Source organism: Nicotiana tabacum, chromosome 4 (assembly GCF_000715075.1).
Source record: "Nicotiana tabacum cultivar K326 chromosome 4, ASM71507v2, whole genome shotgun sequence".
Taxonomy (NCBI): Eukaryota; Viridiplantae; Streptophyta; class Magnoliopsida; order Solanales; family Solanaceae; genus Nicotiana; species Nicotiana tabacum.
This window is the reverse complement of record NC_134083.1, coordinates 7,892,423-7,904,651: the sequence shown is the minus strand read 5'-3', so window position 1 is coordinate 7,904,651 and position 12,229 is coordinate 7,892,423. Positions and strand designations below refer to the sequence as shown.

Below are 12,229 nucleotides of genomic sequence, written 5' to 3'. Positions count from 1 at the left end.
ACTCTTTGCATAGAAGGGCAGAGGAAGATAATCACAACTGGCTAATAGTCTAGTATCACTAGGGGTAACAATTTAAAGGCTGGTTTTGAGGGGTAAAAGTTTGTACTGTTGTACATGATAGCTGATTTTGCGTTATAAGATAAGTACTGTTTATCGGTTAAAACTGACAAAACCAGAGCTTTACGCATCTTCTTAATTGTGAGGCGTCGTTGCTCATCCGACTGCTTTATGTTGAACTATGATTGTAATTTTTAGGTATGAACCATGTGTTTGATTCGTGTGAACTATCTTTCACTTCACCATAACAGGAACCATTTGTTAGTTACTCTAACCATTGCGATCTTGCGTATGGTCTTTTGCTAGTGTCATACTTGAATATATTCGTAATGCAACAAAAATTTATGACGATTGCCTTTTTACGATTAGTTTTGAAATTGCACAAAACTTTCTCGAACTGCACATGCACAAAAAGTAGGCAAACTGCGGAATGGATTTACTAAAGTCAGCGGAAAGGCGATACATACACGTATTACTGTGAGTCCTTTTTTCCCTTGGCTAAATGAAAGCACTTCAAAAACAAACAATCAGATAAGACATACTACAAAATAATTAAGGCTTGAGATCAATAGCAGTACAAGTTTAACTTTATTATAGCACAACTCCGTTGAGGGTGAATAAACGTCAGATCAGTAACTTGGACCTTAAACATGACGTTAAAAAGCTAATAACATGATCAGGAAAAGGTTAAAAACTTGGGAAACAAACCTAAAAAAACCTCACTTGGGTAATAATTAAGTGTTTACTCCGAAGCTTATCCATAATATTAATTAGCTAGGTTGCAATATTAAGATCATTCATCTCTTTAGTAATTGCAGGAATGCAACTATTTGTTCTTGTAATTCCACCCTTCTTTGGAATAATTCTATCCCTTGGACTAATAGATTTGGCCCTCATTATTCCCTTAGTGCTCTTCTTATACATCTCTCTCATTGCCTCAGCTTGATAAAGAACTGGATAAGCCCTACCAAATTTATTAAACTTACTACAAGCATTCATATGAACACTTAATGCTTCTTCATTCTTTCCTCCATTTTTTTCTGCTTCTTCTTTCACTGCATCAGCACAAAGTCCACATATCCACTTACCCGAATACATTTTTCGAACTCGATTAATGTATTCGGAAGTGTATTCTTCACTCATTCCACAGCACTCGCATTTTGCATTTTCTACTTCTGAGATTGGAGGTAGATTTGACTCATCAATAGTATCTTCTTTGTTCATCCAATCGAAGGAGATATCGGACATTGTCCTTTTTAGGCTATCGTTTGAGAGGCGTGGGGGTTTGCTTAGGTTTTTTGTTCGAATATTGTTGGAACTGGGAATAGTCTCTCCATGTGGTGCCATTTGAGAAGTAAAATGTACTTTAATTTGGAAAGAATATTGCTAATTATATAAATGGGTGTATGGAGTTGAGATCATGTAACTAAGGATGGGAAAATATGAAGATTGTAGGTTGCTATTTATAGTTGTTGGCTGCTGTTTGTTTTTTCAAGTTGGAAGCTGGAAAGTTACTAAGTTGTGGACCATGGGAACTTACATGTCACTTTTCATTTCTACTTTGCATGAATTGTCTTGAATTTACTAGATTTTTCATTGTATAACTTCTCTATAGTATACATTAGAAGGGTAAATAAGTAAATTCGTAACATGAAAAATAAGTCAAACAACCTAATATATGATGTTAATTAAATTACACGGATAGTTTAATAAAATTTTAAGAAATCAATCAATATTGTTGCACATCGGGACATCAACATAAGAAAGGTACGTGCATGATCTTATGCCACTCTTTGCTCTATTGGCTTTTGCTTCGGGAAATCAAACAATACATTAACTTCCGTAGTATGTTGTTTCGTACGTTTTCTTGAATCAAGTAGAAGTACCTATTTTACTAAGCTCAAATGTATATTACAGATTTTTAAGAAAGAAATGACGAATAACAAATACTTATCCTCCTTCAGATGCGCATTAAAAGTTATCAATGCATAAATATTACCAAGTTTACTAAATTGATTATTATGTATCTTGTTTAGTGCGACGTAGGTAAAACCATTTCGGCGACTACACTAACTAAAACCTTATGAAGCTGAAATACTTTTTATGTGCTTTGTAACTTGTAAGTTTTAGTAAATTTTATATTCAGAAAATAAACAAAGATTTATTTAAAAGAGTTCAAATTATATATAACCAACAATGTAATACACCATCAGTGCAATTCTAACCTATAATATCAAGTTGTATAGGTTATCCATTTAGGTTTATTAAATAAAGTTATCTTTAATTATTTTATAAGTGATACCTTGGGGTATAAAATGTATTTACACCGGCTAGTGCTTAAAACTTAAACTCTATCTAAAATTAGTTGAAAATTGGATAGTTCATCGTATTATATTTCTTGTTATTAAATATGAAATGAAAATACTATTTTGCAACGTTCGGTGTAGGAATTTTCTTTTAATTGAATATAGCATTAGGAAATAGATCTAATATGCCCTGATTTTATGTAGATTCTAAAACTAAATATGCATGTTTACTACCTTCATTTCCTTTTTCTTTTCGTTTTAAAAAATGCAAGTATGTATAACTACTTCCTTGGTTGAGGTACGTCTATGATCAGTAGCCACTACAAAAAAGAGATCAACTTGCTTTACTTCACAAGTTGGCCTCAATCGACCATTCAACTTAGTTATAAGTTTTAACCAACTTTTGTTACTTTTTTTTTCTTACCAAAAAAGACCAAAGTCATACATTAGAAAGTATACGTATGCAAATATTAGACCATCAGTCTCCCCCTATTCCCGTGAAACTGTAGTTATCATGTTATAACCCGGCGGAGCTAGCGGGAAACGGGTTCGACCGAATCACGTAGTTTTGGTCCAAATCATGTATTTGTCTTATGAAATTAATTAAATAATGTAATTATGATTAATTTAGAACTCAATAACATAAACGAACTACAATCTTGAATTCATAAACTTTAAATCATGGCTCCGACATTGGTTATAACATACATATAACTTATCATTCGTGTTGTTTATGGAAGTAACTAAAAGGATGTAACAACGTCTCCATCAAATCACAGGTTTCTTGATATGTATATAAAAAATAAAATTATTGCTGCATCGTAAATGATCAGAACCATTAGTTGCAATGAATACATGTGAAAATGAAGCTTGTATATAACATAGCTCTACTTTCTTTGTGCGGCTGAAACTAAGTATACACTTAAAGTTTCTCTTGGCTGATGTCGGAAGTTGAGAAATATCTGACTTTTATATGATCGATCGTTTCCCTTCTCTTCATGTGGAGGTGAATAAAAGAAAATAGCTTGGATTTTAGACATGATTATCTATTGATAGCATCTAATTAAACCCTCTTTGTAGGCATTATTATCGACTGTAATTGAGCATGTCGGTTATTCGACACGAAGTTAACGAAATATTAGTATTCTTCGAAAGTACTTAAACAGGGTTTATTTTTATTGGAAGGAAAATGGCTTTTCACAGAATGATATGAAGGAAAATTGACATTGGTTTGTACATGTGTGTTACCAGCATATATGACAGAAATTAATTTGGCATTTTACAAAGTCAAACATTTATGAGGTTAAGTTGGATATCATATTGTGAAGCGGCACTCAACATCTATTAAACAAGACCAAATACTTCCTCCGATGACGTGTACAAGAAGGTTTTTGCCAATTCCTATAATATGGTGCATCTCTTAGTAGAGGGGAGTGAAAAGTGGAAACTTTCACTTACAAGCAGTCGAGAGAATGTAGCTCAGTCTAGTTATTGACATGCTTTTCTTAAGGACTATTGGGATTTTCTGGTTCTGGAAAATGAGGCAATCAAATCAGATATTTCGCCTATCTTTCCTGAACGAGAGATAGAGGAGGCCCAAAGGTATAAAAGATGTTCAGTAGCCCATTAACATAGCTATATGAACACGGATTTGGGCCTTTATCTTAATGCCCATATTAGTAGATATTGATCCATTCCATTGCGGAGCAAAAAAAGAGAAAATATAAATTGTATTAAGATAACTTTTTTATTTGCTGAATAGTACAACTCGATCATGTACAAGAATCTGAAAAGGGGATAATCTAGTTTAGTATAAAAAATCTGACAATGTAAATTATGGTGCTACAACTTGTCAAATATATATGTCTTCCTCGCTTTTACCTTTTTTCATTCTTTAATAAATATATTAAAAATGGAGTAAGAATAAGATTTGTGCTAAACAGCTATTCAAGCAGAGAACACGTGAAATTTTGCAAGAACTATCTTAAGTAGTGGGTTTCTTTTCCTTTCTGTAGCAGAAAAGGGAGTCCTTTAATTTGGTACATAGTTAGATAACAAGTACAGTCCAATTGCAAAGTATGTACATTGAATTAGGTAACTTAATCGATCGGAGACAACAGCAAATTGCAAATTTTTTGCTTTTTCACTAATACGGCCTAAATATTGCTACCATATTTAGTTAATCACTTTTAAAAGCTTCAAAATGCGTTGTGAGCTTCAAAAAGCGCAAACAAAAGCATGAGAAGGGAAACTCCTTAAGTTAAAAATAAGCAAATATTAAACGCATGCACAGCTTTTGGAGCTGGAATGATCTTTTTTATTATTTTACCTTTTTGTTTTAATATTTATTTAGTTGTAAACAGCTGTGTTTAAGAGAGAGGAATTAAGAAACCCCGGTTGAACTGGGAAAAAGTAGGGATATTCAAAGTCATAAAAATGTTGATTGTTTAAACGTTCTCGAGTTTGATCGTATTTCAAAAGCTTTCAAGTACATTATAGAACCAAGAAAAATAGTAGTCAAAATGCACTTTAATTCCGTCAAGCTAAATATATTCAAGCACATATAAATTAAGAATTTAACTGCACTTAATATTTATATATGATTGCAAAATATCGGTACGAATAAATATTTGCCTCTACATGTATATAATCTTCTTTCTTCAGTTTGCCGAGGATATGATCTTTAGAAGGAATATAGGTCGAGGATTAAAGTAATATATAAGTTAGCAAGTATTTTTTTTTTTTTTGGATGTGGTAACTATTTTTTTTTTTACATGGATTCTTTTTTTTACATGCCTTTCTTGAGCATCAAAAATAGTCTTTCTACCTCACAAGATAGGGGTAAGATCTGCGTATATATTATCCTTTTCAATTTTTACGTATGGGACTGTACCGGGTATGGAGCACTTTTTTTTAATGTCCCAATTGTCGCAAATTAAAATTTTAAATAAGGAGCACTTTTTTTAAATTGGTATTATGTCGGATAAATTCGAATTAGTCGATGAATGAGTTTTGAAGAAGTAAGAATTCATCATTATTTCCTCTCTTTGGTACACCCACAAGGTGGAGCATTCTTCAAAAGCAAGTGTTTCATGGGTTAGGTAAATAACACAGAAGTTCTTTCCTTTCTTTGATGGAAAGGACCACGTGTTTGGGGAAACCTCCCTTGCTAAGAAATCGTTCTCCTAACGGCTAAAAGTTGTGATCACTTATAATAATTTAGGGTTTTGGAAGCTAGACGACACTGGGAAAAGACAAGTTTAACCATATATTATACTCCATTTATTTGTGGCTTCTTTTTGTGTTTCAAAAAATCAGATGAACTACCTTTTGTCCTAGTATTTTAAACATGATACGGAATATATACTCTATATAGGAATAGAGCGGCTGTTTGCTTAAACAGCAACAAGGCTTTAATAGTATATCTGTATCGATCGAATGTACGGATGATTTCACGTTAAAAAGGTTTTAGGTTAAGTTTATTTATTTATTTAAACAGTGTAGTAAAGTATTACTTTAAAAGAATTTAGACTTCACAATTTGAAATAAAATCGAGCTAGTAATCTGAAAGAAAAATAGTAGTATGTCACAATTAATTTAACTACAAGGTAATGTGAAAACTATTTATACATATTATAAGCATATACGAAATTTAATTCATTTTACATTTAACAATTGATTGGACAATTTTAGACAAGTGTTGAGATATAGGTCATGTTTCGATATAAAAAAAAAAAAAAAGACAATCCGATGCACTAAGTTCTCGCTATGCGCGGGGTTCGAGGAAGGGCCAGACTGTATAACTTTCGGTTAAAACTATTGTATTTTTGTAATGATGGGTTAAACTTAGTTAATGATAATATCTCTAAATGCGAATTCTGAACATGTGGATAATGTGGAACAGATCTGGTGGGAGACTAATAATAATATGCATTAAATATTCCAAAGGGTATGAGCAATAATGGAGGAGTAGCTAGCAATAAATAACAATAAATGACATTTAAGTAAATAGAAAAAATAGTTCACCCAATAATGAATGAACTAGATGATGGCAGATAAATATTAGAATGTTCGAACTATTCTCGGATCTGATGAAAAAGTGTGGAATAATATGAACAAGAATCTTGATGAAAAAGTAATCTTTGTATCTTTTACAAGAGAGAGAATCATTATCAGAAGTTTGTTCTTATGAGTGAATCTCCTCCCTTTTCCTTATCTTTTTTCCTCTTTATATGGGATATCTCCCTAAAAAGTCCTAATAGTACATAGCACATGTACCCAGAATATTAGAATATTCTCTCTATTATACTATTCTAAAAACTAGCAATTACAGCCCTTTCCATAGTGCTCGAGCTCGGTCATTGTTGACATCCCGACCACGAGCTTCGTCGTTTCCTGATCGACTTCAATTGACTATTCCCTCGATGCTACTTCGCCCTAAATGCTCGGCGGTGGATTTTGACCTATATAGTTAGTCCCTCCGCTTATTGAGGCCATTCTCATATGACCTTGATGAGAGGATTTTGTTGGTTATGGTCGAGAAGAGTGGACGAGTGGGTCGGCAGTTAAGTTTGGGACGAGCTGGCAACGTGGCCTTTCGTGAGCCACAATTTTTGGGGTTACGTCGTTTCTGCACTTGAAGGATGTTATGACATCATGCGTCATTATGGCATATTTTTCCGATGCTTTGCATTATTTCCCGTGCGACTGTCAGTTAGGGCTGCTGTTTCGATTCCAGTGCCGGGTAATGATGGCATAATCTCTTGATTTTGATGCCCGAATTCTTATAAATAGAGATGTGATGACATTCATTTGTTCTTTACGTATTTTTCTCATCAAAACCTCGTGCCTTCTTCTCCTTCCTCCATTGTAGTGTTCTTCTTTCCCGGTTTTAGTGATTCATGTTGCTTCTAATCCTTCTTTTCCTGAATATCCTTTCTCCCATCAAAATTATGGCTAATGTATCCTCTGGTTCCGGTGTGGGAACTGACCCTATCTATTTGGCGATGCTTATGCCTCCTCACACTGATGGCATCTATGTCGCCATCGAAGATGAGAACTTTTCTACGGTGGAGGAAATAATTCCTTGTGGCGAGAAAGTTAGGTTTGACTTCTTGAAGGAGCCTAAAGACGAGCCCGAGGTCTCTGAGTCGGTGATGAAAGAGGATGATCTAGTAGAGCCTAGGGCAAAATTCAACATTCTTGCCCGCATCGATTTAGTCCCAGCAGGGTGAGATGTGGTACAAATCCACTGCCCAGGATATTGCGCGTTCTATGCATATCCCTTCCAGGTTGGTTACGTTCTTCCTCTTTTCCCATTGGCGGAGGAATTTTGTCGCCACTATGGCGTGTGCCCAGCTCAACTCGCCCCATATATCTACAAACTCATCAGGATGCTTACTAAATTTGCGGAGTTGGCCGGGGTTGAGATCACACTCCGGCATCTGATGCATCTCTTTGCCCCTAATTTCTATAGGAGGACAATGTTGAACCTTCGCCATCGAGGAGGCAAATGCCTGGTGGTGAAGATGGACGACAAGGCAAATCGTCAGTTCTAGCACAATTTCTTCTTTGTCAGAACCGAAGATGTGGTAGGCAATGCGGACGGCTTCGCCGAGACCTAGAATTACACTCGTAAGCGTCTATTCTTCTCTTGTTAAAACATTTGATCTGTCTACTTTAGTCGTAGGCTCTGAACTTTTGTCCCCTCTTCGTGTAGCCAAGACTACGCCCCTCCTCTGGACGGAGACATTTCTGACTGGGCTGGCCGGGTTCTGCCTCACATCGTGAGAATTCGTGAGTGGCCGGGCTTTTTAAAGAAGTTCGGGCCTGCTCCTTCCTTGGCCGGTGAGTTTATATATATTATTTTTTGTTGTTTTGGCCTCATGGTCGTCTAATTATTATCGTCTTCTCTTGGTGGTGGTGATAACCTTACTTTGATTTTTCTTTTCCAGCCCAAGGATCTTCGAGGAGGCCGAGGACCCCTGCTCCTGAATTTCATAAGAGGAAGGCTGCCTCCTCTTCGGCGTCTAATCCCACTGTGACTGCGGCTAGGCCTCTTTGATCATCTTCTTCTATTCCTTCCTTCAATGTGGCTAGGTTTGCTCGATCGTCGGCCCTATCTACTGCTACCTTAGAATCGGTTTCTTCTCCGCCTGCAGGTATTTTGACAACGAAGCTTTCGGCTTCCCCCTTGAACCGTGTTGTAGATGAGAAGGAGGAGGAGTCGCCGAGCGGTAGGAATTTGGTTCCCCGTAAGAGAAGATCGGTGGACGTTGGTGATGGGGTCGCCCCGGCGGTAGATTCAGTAATGGATGATTTTGTCATCCGTGAGACGAAGACCATAATACTTGAAGACGACGTCGAGCTGTCATCTGATGTTCCGATATCGGTGGAGGCCGTTGAGGGCGTACCTCTTCCCTTTGCGTCGGTAGAAGCAGAAAGGGCGGCTGCTGTGGCTTATGATAATTTGTGGGGGGGGGGAGGGGAGGGGGCGTCGACTTGGCAGCCGCCTAACAATTCTTCTTCATCGGCGGATGGGAAAGGCAAAGGCGTTGCTGAGGATGGCTACGAGAAAGGTTCTGATCTCGGTGCTAATGAGATGAGGATGATAGAGAAGGGATTTACCTAACTGGAGGTGAGACTGGAGGGGTCAACGCGGACTATTGCGATCTCCATGGATCGGGATTAATTAAAAGATACAGATAACGTGGTTCCTGCCCTCGGTCCCCTTTGCTCCGATGTGGAGGGTCGAATCCTCCACGAACTGAAGGATGTTACCTTATCGAGAAGCATATCCGACCTCGCTCTCAGGGTATATGTTTCGACGCTTCTCGTTTCTATTCGTTATGTTCAACGTTTAGGCTTTGTTCTTACTCTGTCTGTTTTCTTTTTCTTTCTTTTTCAGACCGTGATCTTGGAAATTGAAAGTGCCAGAAGAGAGGAGAGGTGTAAGGCTATTTTTATGAAGTTGCAGTGAAAATACCGTGAGTACCGTGGCAAGCACCGAGAAATTTATACGCGGTTTGGTGAGAGCAGCAATTTGTAGGCCCTTCGAGATGAACAGAAGGAGAAGGATGACGAGATGGTGAGGGTTATCGAGCAATGTTTGTAAATCAAGCAATGGCTTCCTGCAAAGATGGTAAGACGTCGTTAGTATTGGATAACGAAAAATATGTTGGGTATACACCTGAGCAGGTTGAAGAAGTTGATAGGCTTTATCATGATTGCCCTAAACCTACTTCCATGCGCCGTCAGCAACTTATCCGTGAATGTCTTATTCTCTCCAATATTGAACCTAAACAAATCAAAGTCTGGTTCCAAAATTGAGGGGTCGAACGTTGAGGGTCGAACTCTCCACGAGCTGAAGGATGTTACCTTATCGGGGAGCATAGCCGGACTCGCTCTCAGGGTAAGTTTTTTCGACGCTTTTTGTTTCTGTTCGTTATGTTCAATGTTTAGGCTTCGTTCTTACTCTGTCTGTTTTCTTTTTCTTTCTTTTTCAGACCGTGATCTTGGAAATTGAAAGAGCCCGAAGAGACGAGAGGCGTAAGGCTATTTTTATGAAGTTGTAGTGAAAATACCGCGAGTACCATGGCAAGCACCGAGAAATTTGTACGCGGTTTGGCGAGAGCAACAATTTGCAGGCCCTTCGAGATGAACTAAAGGTAGAAGGATGACGAGCTGGTGAGGGTCATCGAAAAGTGCACCGTCATTGAGGGGGCGCTAAGAAATAAACAGGAATAGCTTGAGGTTAGCAGGGTCGTGGAGGCTTAATGTGGCGATCTCCATGCACAGGTGGTCGAGCTGCACAAGCAGTTGGAGGAGTGTCGCCTGTAGATAGAGGTTCTTCACGGCAAGATTACTGAGATGCAAAACGAGTTGGAGAGGGCGGAGTTTCCTCGTTCGACGACTTTGAGGAAAGCGGAGGCCCTCGAGGTGGTGATCCGAACTCTCCGTTCTGAGCGAGAGAATGATTTGGAGACGACGAGACTTAAAGAGGAGTGGATCGATGAGAGGATTGGGGAGTTGGAGAAAGACAACTCCCTCATTCAGGACCAGGTGGCCGCCTTAGAAGATGAGAAGTCTCAATGCTTGCGCAACCATCATCTTCTCACACTTCAGATTTCCCAAACGTTCCCCGGGGCCTGTATGAGGAATGGATTCATGCTGAGGATCAGTTGGATGTGTTCCGAGATTTGCATGCAGCAAGATCTGTTCCTGCGGCCGCCCTTGAAGATGCTCGTGTCAAGGCCCATGAAGCTCAAATCGCTTGAAGGTACGATCCTTAATTTGCCGATGAAGATGAGAGGGACATGGGTGTGGACCAGATCGAAGAGGATGCCTGGTACAAAGACGCGTACCCTGAGGGCGGTGGTGATGGTGAGGGCGCAGATGGAGATGGCCCAGATGGTCAAGCCGATGGTACTGATGGGCCTGGCGGTGACCAGTATTTTTTCTTTTTCCTTCTTATATTTGCTGTGAACTTGTGCGTATTTTGTAGGCGTCTTTACGAGCCTTTGTAGAAATATTCTAAGCATGAAATATCAACTTTGTTATTTGTACCTTATTCTCTTCCTGTGGTTCGTACTTGTATGTTTTTCTTTTTTGATTTTGTCGCTTGGTTGCCTTGATTTTCTTACCCGTAATCACTTAGTTTGAATAAGGTCGAACATACCCTAAGTTTAATTAAGATTGAGGATAAGTAGGTATTAATTCGAACTAGGTCGAACATATCATATGTTTACTTATGGCCGAGGGCCAGTAGGTGTTAGTTCGAACAAGGTCGAACATAACTTATGTTTGACTATGACCGAGGGCCAGTAGGTATTAGTTCGAACAAGGTCGAACATGACCTATGTTTGACTATGGCTGAGGGCCATTAGGTGTTAGTTCGATCAAGGTCGAACATGATATATGTTTGACTATGGCCGAGGGCCATCAGGTGTTAGTTCGAATAAGGTCGAACATGACCTATGTTTGATTATGGCCGAGGGCCATTGGATGTTAGTTCGAACAAGGTCGAACATGTCATATGTTTGACTATGGTCGAGGGCCATTAGGTGTTAGTTCAAATAAGGTCGAACATGACATATGTTTGACTATGGCCGAGGGCCATCAGGTGTTAGTTCGAACAAGGTCGAACATGACCTATGTTTGACTATGACCGAGGGCCGTTATATGTTGGTTCGAACGAGGTCGAACACAACATATGTTTAACTATGGCCGAGAACCATTAGGTGTTAGTTAGAACAAGGTCGAACATGACCTATGTTTGATTATAGCCGAGGGCCATTAGGTGTTAGTTCGAACAAGGTCGAACATGACCTATGTTTGATCATGGCCGAGGGCCATTATATGTTGGTTCGAACGAGGTCGAACACAACCTATGTTTAGAAAGATATGTTTCTGGGTGCGGAGTTTGTCGACATCGTAAACTTTAAGCATTGTTGCATTGGTTGTACATTTAGAGAAATTAGAAATAAACTTCATGCATTGTTGTTTTGTTCATACACTTGGATAAATTTACAAATTTTCAGGTGTTGGTTAGCATTCCAGTCCCAGTCTATCAAGTCCCTTCATTGGTCGTCTTGGAGAAGGCTTGAGAGGTCGGGCAATGAACTAGCCATCCTGGGCCTCCATTTTTGTGTACTTTGACTTGAAGTGTCCCCTTCGTCGCCTCGTTAAAAACCTCCTTGAGAAAACTCAATTAGGACAAAACTCAAGTGAGGGAAACAAATACGACTTGGGGGATGCCTTACCTCATAAAAGTTGAAGTACTTGAGGTGGGTAATATTCCAGTTGTTTGGTAGTAGCTTTCTTTCCATTATTTCTATTTGGAATGATCCTTTGTTCGTTGTTTCCGT

At 38.5% G+C, this 12,229-nt stretch overlaps 1 protein-coding gene across 1 annotated transcript; it reads right to left on the bottom strand.

Moving 5' to 3' along the window:
* Positions 1-596: 596 nt before the first annotated feature.
* LOC107760554 (uncharacterized) lies at positions 597-1,475 on the bottom strand. The gene has a single exon (XM_016578620.2). The coding sequence runs from the start codon at positions 1,402-1,404 to the stop codon at positions 832-834; it is 573 nt and encodes a 190-aa protein (XP_016434106.1). The 5' UTR covers positions 1,405-1,475; the 3' UTR covers positions 597-831.
* Between the last annotated feature and the right edge of the window lie 10,754 nt (positions 1,476-12,229).

Excerpts from the sequence above, each read along its gene's own strand:
- LOC107760554 (XM_016578620.2), bottom strand. The coding sequence starts at position 1,404 with ATGGCACCACATGGAGAGACTATTCCCAGTTCCAACAATATTCGAACA.